We start from the raw sequence: 16187 nt of genomic DNA on the forward strand, positions 1-16187 counted from the left end.
GCTCCAAGTTAGCTGGAACCTGGCCTGTTCCTGTGTTACCTTGGCCAATCCACCACTGTCTCTGTCCTTCCTGCTTCTGCCTTTGCACTCCTACAGTCCATCCCCCACACAGCGACAGAATAATCTTTTAAAAATGTAAATGGGATCAAGGCTTGCGCTTGCACAAAACCCTCCGATGACTTCCCATCACGCTCAGAATAAACCCCAAACTCCTGGTCTCCCGGAATGAGAGCATAAGAACCGCGGCCGGCCCAGCCCCCTCCGGGCCCCGCCTCCCAGCCGACCCAAACCAGTGCGCATGCGCCGCGACCTGACCTGGAAGAGGCTGTCTTCGGAGCCCACGTGTTCGAGGAGCATGGCGGAGATGGAGAGTGAGGACGTCGCAGAGACTATGTCCCCGGGGGGAGCGACGAAGAGCGGCGCCCGGCCCGCCGACCGCCATGGCCTGCTGAAGCACAGCCGCGAGTTCTTGGACTTCTTCTGGGACATTGCGAAGCCGCAGCAGGAGACGCGGCTTGAGGCCACGGAGAAGCTGCTGGAGTATCTGCGCACAAGGCCAGAGGTATGGTGGCGGGGCCTGGGGCAGGGGACTGCGTAGATCCCGGCACAGTTGTGGCGGCGGGCCCCAGGGGTTGGGACGGGGGTCACGTGGTCGCGAACCTGGATGCCCAGGTGAGCGCGATCTGGGTGCGGGGGTGGGCGGGTGCGGGACGATTCTTCTCACTGGTCGACCGGAGGATGCGCTTGGTTCCGCAGGGATCCGAGATGAAGTACGCCCTGAAGCGCCTCATCATTGGCCTCGGGGTCGGGCGAGAAACCGCCCGGCCTTGCTACAGTCTGGCCCTGGCACAGGTGAGGTGGTGGCTCCGGGAAGGAGCCTAGCCGTGCTGGTCAAAACGGTGTGGGGTGAGGAGAGCAGATGTCTCAGCTGCAGAGGAAGAGGCACTGGTCTGAGGGAGAAGTTGGGGGTGGCATCTGAGCTGATGGGAGGCGTCCCCACGTGGAGGTGGAGAACGTGTGTGAGCAGGCCTGTCAGCAGAGAAGCCCAGGCAGATGGAGTGGGAGCTGGAGCAGGTTCTTTCTTGTACACGATTGATCGGCCTCTTAGATACATTTACTGGGAGTGGTAAGCTTTGTGGGGGGTGGGGGGTTCCCTTATCTCTGCAAGGTTCAGGGCCCTCTCCCCCCACAAGGAGCACGAGGCTGAGGAACGTGGACAACTGGAAGGGCGATAAAGATCCGGTGCTTTAGGATCAGCCTGGGAGGACCTCAGAGCAGGCTGTGGGGACAGTGTCTGGGAATCTCAGTGGAGGGATCTAGGCACCAAAGGAGGTACTTTCTGAGCCCAGGGGGGCATGGGGCAAGGAGGCAAGATTCAGCTGCATTCAAGCAGCAGAGTTCATCATCAGCGGTGCTCAGAGGGGAGTGAGCAGCTTCAGAGGCATCCTTGGAGTGGGAGCAGGGGCCCCAGGCCTCTGGGCAGAAGTTGAAGGGAGAAGTGGGAGGGGGTTGAGTCCACTGGAATGTGGCTGGACCACTCCTCTGAATCCCTCTCTCCCTCCTGCCACAACTCCTGGCAGCTGTTGCAGTCTTTCGAAGACATACCCTTGTGCAGCATTCTGCAGCAGATACAAGAGAAGCATGACCTGCAGAAGGTTAAGAAGGTGAGAGTTAGTGGCCCCAGGGGGGTCAGCAGCCCTGCCCTGGCTGGAGTGGGGAATACTCAGGCCCTTCTCACCGGTGTGTGGAATCCTTTTTCTAGGCAATGATGAGACCTGCTCTCTTTGCAAACCTGTTTGGAGTGCTAGCTCTCTTTCAGTCAGGCAGGCTGGTGAAGGTAAGAGCTTTGGGAGTACAGCGGGTAGGGGGACAGGCTTGGGGGGCAGTGGCATGCCCTGCTCATACCCTCTCCCCCTCTGTGAGTACCAGGACTCGGAGGCACTGATGAAGTCAGTGAAGCTGCTCCAGACCCTGGCCCACTACTACAACCACTTGCAGGAGCAGCCCCAGAAGGCCCTGGTGGACATCCTCTCTGAGGTACGTACGGGCTGACCAGCTGTGGGACCTCGGGTAGCGCTACGTGTTATAGAAACATGGAGAAGGCTCAGTTCATGCTCTAGAGCAGCGCTAGCCCATAGAAACATAAAAGTATGTAACTTGACATTTTTAGTAACTACGTTAAAAGGTAAAAATAAACAAGTGTAGTTAGTAACAAATTTCAGTTAACCTAATATATCTAAGGTATTATTTCAGTATGCAATCAGTATAAAAAAATTGTAGAGATGCTTTACGTTTTTTGTCGTATTAAGTCTCCAAAACCCACTGTGTATTTTATGCATACAGCACATTTCCATTCAGACTTGCACATTCCGAGTGCTCAGTAGGCACATGTGGCCAGTGGCTGCCATATTGGGCAGTGCAGTTCTAGAACAGTGCCTGGCATGTGGCAAGTATATTAAACACGTTTGCTGTTGTCTGGGGCAAAGCTGACCCATCAGGGGCCCCCACTGCCCTACTTGAGAAATGGAGGTAGGCTGGTACCCAGAATCCTTTGCTACTGAGGAAAAGACAGGGACTGGCACATCCTGGGCCAGGGCTCTCTGCGTAGCCCGGGCTGCAGAAGCCAGAAGAACCTAGATTCAAATCCTAGCTCTCCATTTGGGGTTCCTTGTGTAAGAAATGGGCTAGTCCTGAAAACCCAAAAGAGGAATAATTAAAAGGGTAGCCCTGGGCCAGTTGGCATCAGCGGGGTGTTAGTTGAAAGCCCAGCTTCCTGGGATGGAAACCCAGCTTCCTGGGACTTGGGAATTTGAGCTTTTTAACAAATGCCCTCTGGTGATTCTGATGTCCAGCAAGGTGGATTGTGGCTGTGCCACCTCAGGCTGGCACTCTGCCAGGGGCCTCACAGGAGCCTGGCAGGTAGACCAGGGCCCATAGGGCTCACTCCACAGGGAAAGACAAAAGGTGCCGTGAGGAAGCCACCCTTCATCAATCCGTCTCCCCACCCCAGGTCCCAGAGGCCACATTGCAGGAGGTCCTGCCAAAGGTCCTCAAGGCCGACTTGAATTCCGTACTTGGCTCCCCTGAGCACCTGCAGCTCTTCCTCCTGGCCCAGCAGAAGGTGCCCGCAGAGCTCGAGAAGCTGATGGGATCGGTCAACCTGTTCTCAGACGAGAATATCCCCAGGTGTGAGGGAGTTGGGCGGATGGGCTCTCCCTGGGGCCGCAGCTGGCCATCAGCAGGTTCGCAGTGTGGCCTGGGGGTGTCCCTGCTGCCCCAGGCGCCCTGGCCGTTCCTCTTTGGTGGCTGCCCCCTGAGTCCCCTCTGCCCCCTCCGCAGACTGGTGAGCGTCCTGAAGACAGCTGCTGCCTCTGTGAAGAAGGAGCGCAGGCTGCCCACCGTGGCTCTGGACCTGCTCCGCCTGGCGCTTCAGGAGGACAAGTTCCCGCGGTTCTGGAAGGAAGTTGTGGAGCAAGGGCTACTGAAGAAGCACTTCTGGCCGGCCAGGTGCGTGTGGCACTGGTCACTCTCCACGCCTCTGGTTGTTTAGCGGGGCTGGGCCGGCAGCACCCCCGGGGGAACCGAGGGCTCTGACCAGGCTCTGTCCTATGCCGCTTAGCTACCTATGTTTCCGCCTGCTGGGCGCGGCCCTGCCTCTGCTGTCCAAGGAGCAGCTGCAGCTGGTGATGCAGGGAGACCTGATCCGACATTATGGGGAGCACCTGGTCACTGCTAAGGTGGGTGCCGCCCCTACAGCCCAACACAGCCAGAAAGGGCCAGGCAACTGGGATTCTTCCTGCCAAGAAGGGGGGCGGGCCGCCTCAGGGGTCTGCCAGCTTCTGGAAAAGAGGATTGCTCTTTACTCCAGCATCAGGGGTGGTCCTGCCTGGGACGGGCAAGCGCAGCTGCTGTTGGCAGGGGCCTGGGACCTGGGTGTCCCTTCCCTTTGAGGAAAGTGAGCTGCCCCTCATCCCCTCTGAACAGAGTTTTGGCAAGGTCAGCCCCTCTGCCCTCAGGCCCCTCGGCAGAGGCCTGTACAGCCAGCGGTCTGTCAGACCTCCCGCCACCCCTGGGTGGTGTTACCATAAGGATTGTTGTCACCACCGATGTTGTTTTGGGCATTGTCCACACACCCCACACTAAGCTAAGTGCTCGGCGGGAGGATCGGTCGCTGGTTAAGAGCGTGGAGTCGGGGGAGCGGGCTGCCGGTCCAGCCCTGACTCCACCGCTCAGTCACCGTGTGACCTTGCACAGCTTGCTTCCCTTCCCTGGGCCACCTCTCCTTCTCTGTGAGACAAGGGGAACGGTACTCTCCTCAGAGTTGTGAAGATAAGCGGGTTAATATCCACGGGGCACTGGAGGCAGCGCCCGGTACACGGGACGTGCTGCTGGGTTTGCTCATTTCATCTTTACAGCCAGCTCCAGAGAGCTGCCATTCCTGTTTCCCGGGTGAGGGTAAGAGCACGGGCTGGGAGGCCAGACTGACTGGGTCCAAATCCCAGTGGTACCACTTGGAGCCCGTGACCCTGAGAAGTTACTTCCAAGCATTTTTGTGCCTCGTTTTCTTCGTCTGCAAAATGACAAAGGGGCCCAGTGTAAAGGGTTGTTTCAGAGATTAAACAAACAAGCCGCCACACGGGAACACGTGGCACGGAGTGAGCACAAGAGGGGTGCAAGGTTTGAGCCCCACGATGACACAGCTAGGAGTTGGCAGAAGTGGGGCTTGAACCCATGTCGGTTTGATGGCCCAGTCTGGAGTCTGAACCATTGCTCCACCCTGCCTCGAGCCCAGAAAACAGCCTGTCTTGATCCAGTGAGAGGCAGGAAGGAGGGGCCTTCTGGGGCCAGAGGTGTGGAGGCTGGCTGGAGCCGTCAGATGGAGGCAGGCCTTGATGCTAGACAGGAGTGTTAAGGTGACAAGGTGACGCAGCCTGGCTGTGTACAAGGGAGGGGTGCTTCTGGGCCCTGGTTTAACCTGTCGCAGAAGAGGCTGGTGGGACTGTTGGACCCCTCCAGGCTGATGACCCGTGCTATGTCCAACTCTTGCAGTTCCAAAGCCAGTTCAAGTTCGCCCCAGAGATGAACGAGTACGTGGGTGCCTTCCTGGAGGGCTGCCAGGATGACCCCGAGCGGCAGTTGGCTGTGGTGGTGGCCTTCACGTCCATCACCAACCAGGGCCTCCCCGTCGTGCCTACCTTCTGGCGGGTCGTGCGGTTCCTGAGTGCCCCTGCCCTCAAGGGCTACATGGCCTGGCTGCGGGACATGTTTCTCCAGCCCGACCTGGACTCCTTGGTGGACTTCAGCACCAGCAACCAGAAGAAAACCCAGGACGCTTCGCTGCATGTGTGAGTGGGCCTGGTGGGGAGGGGCCCTGGGGACGGCAGTTGGCTTTCTGAGCCTGCTAAGCCCAAAAACCTGGTGTCTCCCTCCGGCGGTGTCCTGTCCAAACCACAAGAGGGAAAGGAAGGAGAAGAGCCTAAGTTCTCAAGGAAGGCCTCAGTTTCCTTGTTTGTGGTCCCATGCTCGTGATTAGGGGTGGGGAGATCTTGATTTTCCTGTCTCCAAGATGAGGCAAAGGAATACCCTTTTTGCCATCACTAGATAGCTTCTGTGACCTTGCCTTCTGTCCCCTAGGCCTGAGCGAGCTGTGTTCCGGCTACGGAAGTGGATCATCCTTCGCCTGGTCAGCATCGTGGACAACGTGCACGTGGAGAAGGATGAGGCCTTCATTGAGGAGGTGGCCAGGTATGAGACATGCTTGAGCCCCAACTCCTTATGGCTGGGGGGCCAAGAATCGGGCTTCTTGCCTAGTCCTAGTTTGGGTCCCCCTGGAGCCAGAAGCCTTGGGTCAAGTTGTCCGTGGGAGCAGACAAGCCGCTCTTGTCCCTCAGGCAGAAGAGGGTTTAAAGAAATGCCATGGGGGCTGGCTCCGTGGCTTAGTGGTTAAGTGCATGCACTCTGCTGCTGGCGGCCCGGGTTCGGATCCCGAGTGCACACCGACACACCGCTTCTCCCGCCATGCTGAGGCTGCGTCCCACATACAGCAACTAGAAGGCTGTGCAACTATCACATACAACTATCTACTGGGGCTTTGGGGGGGAAAAATAAATAAAGTTTAAAAAAAAAAAAAGAAATGCCATGGGAGCCAGCAAGCATGGGGCTGGGTGGACCTTGAAGGCTCGGGCTGGCTCCGCGTGTGTCACGGGCAGCTTCTGCACATGGACGGTGTCAGGGAAGCCAAAGCACCAGCTTCATCAGCCCTGGCCATAGTCCCAAGACGGGGCAGCCCCATGACTGCAGAAGCGATGGTGTGACTTGGCCAAGACCACACAGCCTCGCGTCTGTGTTGGTTCCAAGGGAGGGACACTGGTTCTCTCCCCACTTCGGGCCGAGCTATGTTCAGCTGGGATCCAGACCTCAGAAATTTCCCCTCCCTCTCATCGCCACAGTGGCTTCTCCTCCACTGGCACCAGGCCCTCAGTGATGCCATCCAAGGAGGGGCTGCTAAAAACAGATGGCTCTGACTGAGGCAGCACTGGTTGCTCTCCCACGCTCCCCAGGTTTTGTTTTTTCCATGCCTTCTTTGAGACCAAGAAGCCCACGTCTCAGATCCCAGAGACTGAGCAGCGGTTCTCCTTCCCTCTGGAGAGCCGGGCCCGAGAGGTCGTCAGCAGTGCCTTCTTCAGGTGGGCCATGGGCAACTGGGGAGAGGTCTGAGGGTGGGTGAGCAGGGTGGGAAAGTGGCCTTGAGGACACATGCTGTCTCCACTTCTAAGCTGGGGAAAAACTGCAGAGGCCCAGTGAGTTCAGTGTGGGTGGACGGAGGTGGCCATGTTCACCAACCCAGCCCCTGACCCTGATCCCACCCTCACCCAGCCTGCTGCAGACCCTCAGCACACAGTTCAGACAGGCGCCGGAGCAGACCCGGGATGGGCAGCCCTGGACCTACCGCCTGGTACAGTTCGCAGACATGCTGTTGAGCCACAGCCGCAATGTGGCCGCCCTGACATCGTTCACTCCGCAGCAGCGCCAGGCCTGGGACCGGTGAGGGGGCGGGGTTTCCAAGGGATGGGCGAGACACTCTGGGGTCTGACACCGGCAGCAGTGGCCTGAGGGCATACCCATCTTGCCCCAGGATGCTGCAGACTCTGAAGGAACTGGAGGCCCGCTCCTCAGAGGCCAAGGCCAAGGCCACTGCCTTCCAGCACCTGCTACTCCTGGTGGGCATCAACCTCTTCAAGGTACAGTGGCCTGGAAGGGTGGGGGTTATGGGCCTGGGGTCTGGGATGTGACAGGCTTCCTCCTGAAAGGCTTGAGGGCTATGTGAGCGGCCGGGGAAGGCTCTCAGGAGTTGAAATTGGCAGGTTTCCTAAGAATTCCTGGTAGAATTATAGCGCAAGGAAGAATCTCTCCATCCCCTTACTGGGCACCAGCTATCGTCTCTTATTTGTAATCCCCACCACTGTGAGGTAGGCACTTCTTCCTGTTTGACAGGTGGGGTGACAGACTTGGAGAGGCAAAGTAACTGGCCCCAGGCCACACAGCTGTTGGCTGGTATTCAAACATGGGACCTGACTCCATGATCCCACAGGACCTCCCAAAATGAGCTTTACTGAACAGAGGGGATGGATGTAAAGCAGAAAGTGCTGCCTTTCTGGGAGTGGGCGCTCCTCCGGCAGACCTGTCACCCCCAGGAGTGCTGCTTCTGTGTTAGCAGTCAATTAGAAGTGGGGCCCCAATTTTTCTGTGTAACTCACCCCCCCAGAATCGACGGTGGTGGGTTGAGGTTAGTCATTTTTCCTCTGTCACTCCCCAGCATGGGGGTCTGTGCCCCTCACTATACTGCTCACGTCGTTGCTCATGCTTGCTTTCTTGTTGTTTTTGTTTTTGAGGAAGATCAGCCCTGAGCCAACATCTGTTGCTAATCCTCCTCTTTTTGCTGAGGAAGACTGGCCCTGGGCTAACATCCGTGCCCAGTCTTCCTCTACTTTATATGGGACGCCGCCACAGCTTGGCTTAATAAGCAGTGCGTCAGTCCGCTCCCGGGATCCGAACCTGCGAACCCCGGGCTGGCCCCTCATGCTTTCTAATGACGGTTCTCTGGAACCAGCTGGGTCTCTCTTTCCGTTCTCCCTTCTAAGAGGCTCTGACCACATTCGGAGCTTAGTGCCAGCAGGTCTTTGGACTCTCGTGGTTCTTGTTGACTCTGAACCCTGGTTTCTCCAGAGGTTTTCCTCTTGCATTGCACGAGGCTCTTACGGGGCTGCTTTGGGTCTTAAGTAGCCCAAGTAGACGGGGCTCTCAGTCGCTCCCTTCTGGCCTCTTGGCCGTGGCTTTGGCCTCCAGGCCTCGGGCACCCCGAGCCCAGCCCATGGACGAGCTGTGTGGGTAATGTTGGCCATGATGCCACTTCCCATCCTGGGCATTGAGCCTATGATAGCAGCAAGTCCTGGTGATTGTGGGACATGTTTGGGCCCTACCCCAGACCTTGGGATCTCTGAGCTTGCCTGGGACCCAGGGTGGGTCAGACACCTGGATAGAAGGTGCCAGGCCCCAGCCAGGGAGCTGGAGACAAAGATGGCCAGGGCTTTGGGCTCCTATTCTGCCCTTCACTCTGCCACCTTTAGCCCAAACATTGAAGCTGTCTACTGCATTATGAGGGAAAAGTCTGCCTTTTTGGTGCCACAGATCACCCCGGATGTTTTCAAGAGGCCCCCTAACTCACTGCTTGGTGCTGGAGTCTGGGCTTATCCCCAAATTGGGTTTAAATTGGTTTAAATTTAATTAATGTAGTTAAATTAGTTAAAACTAATGATTTTCAGTTCTTTCTCTGTAATGCCAAGTCAGGTGTGGAGGGAATAATCTAGAATTGCAAATCAGGAGGCTGAGACCTGCTGGCTTCCCACGACTCGGACCCAGCCATCCCTGGCAGGCTCTCCACCTCTCTGGGCCTCGATGGGGATGTTGGGCTCTGTGTTCCCTGAGGGCTCTCAGATCCTGTGGCTGCATGTTAGGTGTAAAAGGTCATTGGCTCTCGGTTGCCCCTGGGGTCTGGCTGGGTCCTCCATTCTGGATTGTGAGTGTGATTGGCCAGGGCAGGCCAGTGGCTGGAGTGTTCTAGGCCTCTGATGCCAGCTGCTCCCGCTTGGTTCGCGCCCCCACACCCTGATTTCTGTCCTACCCACAGTCCCCCGCAGAGAGCTGCGACCTCCTAGGCGACATTCAGACCTGCATCAAGAAGAGCCTGGGGGAGAAGAGCCGCCGGACCCGCTCCAAGGCCGTCAGTGGGTCGTCGCCCCTGGGGCAGGAGGGTTGGGCACGTCCTGGGCACAAGAGGGACCCAGAATGGGGTGGTGGGGCCCTGCTCGGGCTCAGCCCTCTTCCTGCTTGCAGACCCCCAGGAGCCGCCGTGGGTGGAGGTGCTGGTGGAGATCCTGCTGGCCCTCCTGGCCCAGCCCAGTCACCTCATGCGCCAGGTGGCCCGGAGTGTGTTTAGCCACATCTGCTCCCACCTCACTCCCCGTGCCCTGCAGCTAATCCTGGATGTAAGTTGAGGCCTTTGGGGAAATGGGTGCCAAGATGGGGCTCTCCAAGCACCGGGCTGCACCGGGGCTGCCACGTCACCCCTTTTTCCTCGCCATAGTCTGCACAGTGGGTCGGGGCCTCGCTTATACTCTGCTGCTGTGCAGGCCTGATCCGGGTGTGCCTATGGGTCCTCGGGTCTATTGAGGAGGTGCCGGCACTGGGCACTGAAGGGTGTGGCCTTCTCTCCTGGGCTCCATTTTCCTCCCTGAAATGGGGCCTTTTGGGGAAGACGGGACGGGGCATGATCAGGGAAGGCGGTCAGGGGGACCCAGTGGTCTGAGGAGGGTTAAGGGGCCAGGGCAACAGGTGTGTCAGGTGTCTGGGAATCCCCACAGGTTCTGAACCCCGAGAAGAGCCAGGACGAGGATGACAACGTGGTAGTCATGGATGATTCTGAGGAGAAGCAGCCGGAGAGCGTGGAGGTATTTGCCAGCAAGGGGCAGGCAGGGTGGGCAGACGCATGGTGGGAGATGGGAGGTGTGACGCACCTGCCATCCACAGGATAAGAGCGAAGACAGCGAGGACAACAAAAACTCGGAGGATGAGGAGGACAGCGACGAGGAGGAGAGCGACGAGGAAGATCGGGACGGGGACGTGGACCAGGGCTTCCGGGAGCAGCTGATGGCAGTGCTGCAGGCAGGGAAGGCGCTGGTGAGCAGCAGGAGCCAGGGAGGGGCTCTTGTACCTGTCTGTGTGTCTGCGTCTGCCCGCAGGAGGCCAGGCTGCTCACTGGGCCTCTGTCCCTCAGGGTGGAGTAGACAGCGAGGAGGACGATGAGGAGGAGCTGGGGGACGAGGCCATGATGGCCCTGGACCAGAACCTCGCCAGCCTCTTTGCCGAGCAGAAACTGCGCATCCAGGCGCGGAGAGACGAGAAGAACAAGCTACAGAAGGAGAAGATGCTCCGGCGGGACTTCCAGATCAGGGTGAGCCTGAGAGCCGGGGGGGGGGCGCCACTGGTGTCTTCCACTGCCCGCCCCCTCCTCTGCACGTGCCCCCACACTTGGCTGAACGCCCCCTCCCGGCTGCAGGTCCTGGACCTGATCGAGGTGCTGGTGACCAAGCAGCCCGAGAACCCCCTGGTCCTGGAGCTGCTCGAGCCGTTGCTGAACGTCATCCGGCGCAGCATGCGCACCAGCAGCACCAAGCAGGAGCAGGACCTGCTACACAAGACGGCCCGCATCTTCACGTGAGCACGGGGTGGGGCGGGGCTGTCAGACAGGCCCAGACCAACGCTCAGAGCAGAGCCAGGCCTTTAGGGGTCCCAGATAGAAAGGGTAGGAGTCAAGACTCTAAAGTGGGCCTGCCTGACTCTCAAGGCTCGCTGCTCCACCACGGCGGCACGTGGCACTCGGTAATCCACGCTGTCCTTGATCTATCCATCCATTCTCTTGACACTGAGCGCTGGCTCTGCGCCAGACCCATGGTCCTCGGGGCCTCCAGTCCCATCCCTGCCCTCGGGACCGCTGCAGTTGGGAAACCAGACCAGTCGTCCGACAGTGACATCCTGGGGCTGTGGCGGGGGTGGATGGGAGACAGTGGGAGCACGAAGTGGTGGGGACACCTAACGCAGTCTCCTGGGAGGTGACAGCAGTGCTGGAAACTGAGGAGTTCAGGCCTGGAGCCCAGAGGCGGGGCAGAAAGGAGGGTCCAGATGGAAGCCAGTCAGATGCAGCTGGAGTGTAACGGGCCTCATGGACCCCACCCTAGCAGTATTGGGGAGCTGTGGGTATGTTTATCAGCAAGAACGCGGGTGAGTGGGGCGGCAGGATGGGCTGTACTAGAGCAGGGAGCCCAGGACGGAGGCGATGGCAGTGAGACTGCAAGGAGACAGTGCAGGTGACAGGCACAGACCTGCCTTCTGGAGCACAGAGGCCGCGGGAGACGGAGGCCAGAGGGCTTGGGGTGCCGAGTGTACAGCGCGGAGGGGTTAGGGGGCGTGATGGATAGTGCACCCCCAGCTCATCTCCTGGGCCAGCCCCAGGCCGCACTTTCTCTTCTCGCTGGCACCTGCTTGGGCAGCACTGACTGTGTTAGAGTGTCCTGCCTCTTGTCCCCATCCTGTTCCCAGCCCTGTGGGGCCACGCCGGGTTCTGAGCACAGAACCTGGTCTTGCTTTGCAAAGGGCCTGGAAGCCACTGTCCCATAAGAGATAGGTGCAGACGGGAGATATGGACCAGGTCGGGGGTGTTTGGCCTATTGTGCAGCCTCAACCCAGAAGCCAGTCTCCCCGCGATGTGTCCTCAGAGCAGATCTGCAGGCGGCCCTGTGCCTCCCTCTGTGGCCCTGCTCAGGTCCTTTCTCTCCATGTCTGTTTCCCTGCCTGCAAAATGGGACTCTGGGTCCCTCCTCTTGGGGTGAGCTCTGCTTGCCGGGGGGCAGGGGTGGAAAGAGAATGTTGGGACCAGCTCTGCCCCTTCTCACCCCACAGACACCACCTGTGCCGCTCCCGGCACTACTGCCACGATGTGGGCAGCTACGTGGAGACGCTGTATACCCAGGTGGAGCGGCTGGTGCAGCAGGCCAGCCACCAGGCCGACTCCTCCCTCTCCCTCTACTACTTCAATGCCTCTCTCTACTTGCTGCGGGTCTTGAAGGGCAACACTGCTGAAAGGTCCATCCCCAAGAGCCAGAAGAAGGAGAGAGCTGGCCCTGACACCAGCACCAAGCCCAAGGGACCAGAGGTGAGCAGACCGGGCCACCCACCCATTTCACGGATGGGGAGCTGAGGCCATGACTTCCCTAGGACCCGCCTTGCAGCCTTCTGAAGGCAGCCAGGCTCTGCCCCCATACCAGAGACCCCTCTCTGTGGCGTCACACCAGCTCTCTCTCACACGGCCCAGGCTCCCAGCTCTTTGGATTTGAGCCTCGTGACCCCGATCTACTCCTCAGCGCTGAGCTCCTTCCTGACCAAGCGCAACAGCCCGCTCACTGTTCCCATGTTCCTCAGCCTCTTCTCCCGGCACCCGGTGAGTGGGGGGACCAGTCCATCCCCTTGGGGTGCCTGCTCAGCCCAGCCCCCACCTCCCAGCCATGTCATTCCCTCCCTAGGTGCTCTGCAAGAGCTTGCTCCCCGTCGTGGTCCAGCACGTGACAGGCCAAACGCGGCCCCGCCATCAGGTGAGGGGCTTCCCAGATCCCAGCCCAGGGCCTGTTGGAATTACCCACTTGACTCCTTGCTGGCTGGGTATTTGTCAGGCCCAGGAGTGCTGCCCTGGGGTAGGGGAAGAGGAGAGAGGCAAGGGAGTGGGGGGGATCCGACCCACCCCACCCCACCCCACCCCACCTGTGCCCCTCTGACCTGCCAGCCCCTCCCCCTTAGGCACAGAGTAGCTGTGGGGATGGGGGAGGGGCACCTTTGCTCCCACAGCTGCCACTGCCCATGTGGCCTGAGCCCTCGGCTCCTTAGAGCTCACGCTCTGACCTGCACAGAGGAAGCCCCTAGCTGTTTGCTCAGGTGCCCGGCTGAAAGGGGCAGGCCTGGGGCTAGAGGGACAAGGGGGCTGGGGACGCTGGAGGAAGATGGCACTGAGCTGGTCAGAGGGCCTGGTACTGTCTCAGCCTGAGGTGCTGCCACTTCTGTCCAGCTGGGAGCCCTTGCTGCCCCCCGGTTCCCCCACCAGCCTGAGAAAAGGGGACAGGACCAGATGATTGCTGGGCCAGAGCTTCTGTGGTGACACCCCAGGCAGCAGGCAGCCCCTCACATGTAGCCTGGAGTTGTGGACTTATCAGGGGCCCAGCGGGCTCCCAGAGCTCCTGGGGTCCCCCTGCAGTTCCCTAAGCCTTGGCCGGGCATGCCGAGGCTCCGGTGACCACTTTCCCCCTACCCCAGGCCCAGGCCTGCCTGCTGCTCCAGAAGACCCTGCCCACGCGGGAGCTGCGACTGTGCTTTGAGGACCCCGAGTGGGAGCAGCTGGTCGGCCAGATCCTGGCGAAGGTCACTGAGGTAACGGTCTCGGGAATCCCTTCCCACACCCCTCAGGAACCACGGAGCGAGGGTTACTGGGACCCTGAGCCTTGGGTGGGTTTGGGGTTGCCCCAGGGAGGGAGACGTTTCCTCCCTCAGGGCTCGAGTCTCTCTTATGGAAAAGGGAAAGGCTTCGGGCAGCTCTCCAGAGGGGTTCAGCCTGGCCTCCTGCTTCCTAGAACCTGCGGACGCTGGGTGAGGCCCAGACCAAGTTGGAGCACCAGAAGGAGCTGTCCTCCTTGGAGCTGCTCAACGTTCTTTTCAAGACTATTAATCATGAGGTGAGCCTAGAGCTCAGGAGGGAGGTCACCAGCAGGCAGAGGAACCAGTCTGGGCAAAGGCTTGGGGGCGAGTGGGCAGCCGTGTGGGGAAAGTGCTAGATGGCAGGGTGAGGTTATCTGGCTCGTTAGAGAGCCATGGGTGAAGGTGACCACCTTGGGAGGGCAGAGTGCCACGGCTGTGCCTGATGGGCGGGGGCGAGAGGGTGTGCTCCAGTCAGAAAGCTGGGGAGCGCCTGGGGGGGCGGCAGACGGTGAGCGGAGAAGAAGATTCTTGGTGGGTAGCTATTAGGAAGGAGCCCAGGTTTCCAGGCGGGGGGGGAGGGGTGGGTGGAGCATGAGATGCTCGTGGCCATCAGGTTGAGGGCCAGGAGGCAGCTCTGAGTGAGTGTCTGGTTCCCCCAGTCTGACTGAGAGGGAAAGGTCTGGGAGTCCTCAGCGAGACACTGGTCAGAGCGCACATGCAGGGCGAGCTTGCCAAGAGGGGCTGGAGGGAAGAGACGGGGCCTGGGCCAGGGCCTTGCGGAACAGCCAGTGGGCCTAAGAAGCAGTACTCAGTGTGGTGGTAAAAAGCCAGGAGAAAGGGGTGTTCTGGAAGCCAGTGGGTTTCAGAAATAACCTATTGTCAGGGAGGGTGAGATGGGAAGAAGGGCTTTGGCAATGCTGAGGTCACTGCATGGTGCCCTCAGAGGTGGGCAAGCCGGAGCCACTGAGGGAGGACAGGTGGGAGGTAAGGAAGCGGAGAGCGGGCCTTCTGACTGTGGGAAGGGGGAACGAAGATGGCATCTGAGGCTCCGTTTTCCTCCCGAGACGAGAGAGACTGGTGATTTCCACGCAGAAGGAGTGGCTGAGGGTCCAGAAAAAGGCGTCGGGTCACTAGAGGGGCAGTAACTGGGCAAGGGTGGGAGGACTGGGAACCAAGAGCCGGGGAAAGGCCCCGCCTCCCCTCCCCACTGCAGCAGCAGCCTTCCGCCCCTCTGCAGAAGCTGACTACGGACTTGACCGTCGTCCGGGGTGTGCTGCAGAGCCGACAGCCGGGGCTGCAGCAGGGGGAGCGCTCGACCGGGTCCGGCCGCCTCTACGACCTCTACTGGCAGGCCATGAAGATCCTTGGAGTCCCGTACGTTCCGGGAGGAGGGCCCACACCTTGGGAGAGGCTGGAAAGACCCTCATGCTGCACACGCTCGGATGTGTGAGCTTTGGGCAGCTTGAGTCCCATGGGACCTTGGAGGTGGAGGTCACTCCTGCCCTCACTGGGCACTTCCTTACTTTGCTCATTTCCTCCCAGGCGCCCCAAGTCAGAGAAGAAGGATGCCAAGGAAGTCCCCAGTGCCACGCAGAGCCCCATTAGCATGAAGCGGAAGAAAAAGGGATTCTTGCCAGAGACCAAGAAACGTAAGAAACGGAAGTCGGAGGGCACCACGCAAGAGGAGGATGCCAAGCCTGCAGTCACCAGTGGGAGCCAGCCCCCCAGCACCGGCAAGAAGAAGAGGAACAGGATGAAGGCCAAGGTCCCAGCTCAGTCCCACGTGAACGGGACGCCTGCTGCCAAGAGTCCAGCCCCAGACCTCCCTGCCAGGAGCCCCAGCACCCCTGCCAAGACCCCAAAGCTGCAGAAAAAAAAGCGGAAGCTGTCCCAGGTGAATGGAGCCACTCCCGTGCCCCCCACGGAGCCTGCCAAGACTCCAGCCCCAGAGCCCCCTGCCACGAGCCCCAGCACCCCTGCCAAGACCCCAAAGCTGCAGAAAAAAAAGCGGAAGCTATCCCAGGTGAATGGAGCCACTCCCGTGCCCCCCACGGAGCCTGCCAGGAATCTGGCCCCAGACGCTCCTGCCACGAGCCCCAGCACCCCTGCCAAGACCCCAAAGCTGCAGAAAAAAAAGCGGAAGCTGTCCCAGGTGAATGGAGCCACTCCCGTGCCCCCCACGGAGCCTGCTGGCATAAAGCAGCATCAGAAAAGTCTGCCCAAAAAGAGCATCTCAGGCAAATCGCCACAGTCTGCGCTGCCCCGGAAAAAGGCGAGATTGTCTTTGGCCAACAGGAGCCCCAGCCTCCTCCAGAGTGGGGCCAAGAAAAAGAAAGTGCAGCTGAGGAAGGGGAGAAAGCCCTGAATGCAGGCCCTGCCCCTCGGCCCCTCCCCCATCAGCCCTGAAGACTCCTATTTTTTCACCATGATTTTAATAAACAAGCCACTGTGTGAGCTACTATCTTCTGGCACTGGGGGGAGTGGGTGCTGCCAGCCTGCCGGGAGGTCCTGCTGCAGGAAGCACAGCCTGAGTCCTTTTCCACTGGTCCCAGGGGGAGCAGAGACCCCTGGCCCTGGGCTGGGCCTTGCCTCTACTCTCTGGCCGGCCTGTT

The 16187-nt window shown here is 59.7% G+C and overlaps 1 protein-coding gene across 2 annotated transcripts; it reads left to right on the top strand.

Moving 5' to 3' along the window:
* Positions 1 to 335: 335 nt before the first annotated feature.
* Positions 336 to 16029, top strand: MYBBP1A (MYB binding protein 1a). Of its 2 annotated transcripts, none has more exons than XM_087440605.1 (26): positions 336 to 562; positions 757 to 852; positions 1581 to 1664; positions 1763 to 1837; positions 1930 to 2037; positions 3011 to 3186; positions 3340 to 3507; positions 3620 to 3737; positions 5050 to 5345; positions 5635 to 5745; positions 6561 to 6686; positions 6877 to 7044; positions 7136 to 7241; positions 9188 to 9284; positions 9394 to 9545; positions 9921 to 10007; positions 10087 to 10236; positions 10334 to 10510; positions 10616 to 10773; positions 12016 to 12268; positions 12428 to 12553; positions 12636 to 12704; positions 13417 to 13530; positions 13731 to 13832; positions 14789 to 14949; positions 15118 to 16029. In XM_087440605.1, the coding sequence occupies exons 1-26, from the start codon at positions 356 to 358 to the stop codon at positions 15938 to 15940; spliced, it is 4308 nt and encodes a 1435-aa protein (XP_087296731.1). In that variant the 5' UTR covers positions 336 to 355; the 3' UTR covers positions 15941 to 16029. The 2 variants fall into 2 exon arrangements, with proteins under 2 accessions (XP_087296731.1, XP_087296732.1); XM_087440606.1 differs by having other exon boundaries at positions 337 to 562; positions 14813 to 14949.
* The last annotated feature ends 158 nt before the right edge of the window (positions 16030 to 16187 follow it).

The sequence above is a fragment of the Ceratotherium simum genome, chromosome 16 (genome assembly GCF_057802395.1).
Source record: "Ceratotherium simum simum isolate JZ-2026a chromosome 16, ASM5780239v1, whole genome shotgun sequence".
NCBI lineage: Eukaryota > Metazoa > Chordata > Mammalia > Perissodactyla > Rhinocerotidae > Ceratotherium > Ceratotherium simum.

What these genes read in the sequence shown, in the direction of transcription:
- MYBBP1A (XM_087440605.1), top strand. Translation starts at nt 356, where the DNA reads ATGGCGGAGATGGAGAGTGAGGACGTCGCAGAGACTATGTCCCCGGGG. An exon ending in TTCATTGAGGAGGTGGCCAG is followed by an intron (nt 5,746 to 6,560) that starts GTATGAGACATG and finishes CACGCTCCCCAG; the next exon opens with GTTTTGTTTTTTCCATGCCT. An exon ending in GCCTCTTCTCCCGGCACCCG is followed by an intron (nt 12,554 to 12,635) that starts GTGAGTGGGGGG and finishes TTCCCTCCCTAG; the next exon opens with GTGCTCTGCAAGAGCTTGCT.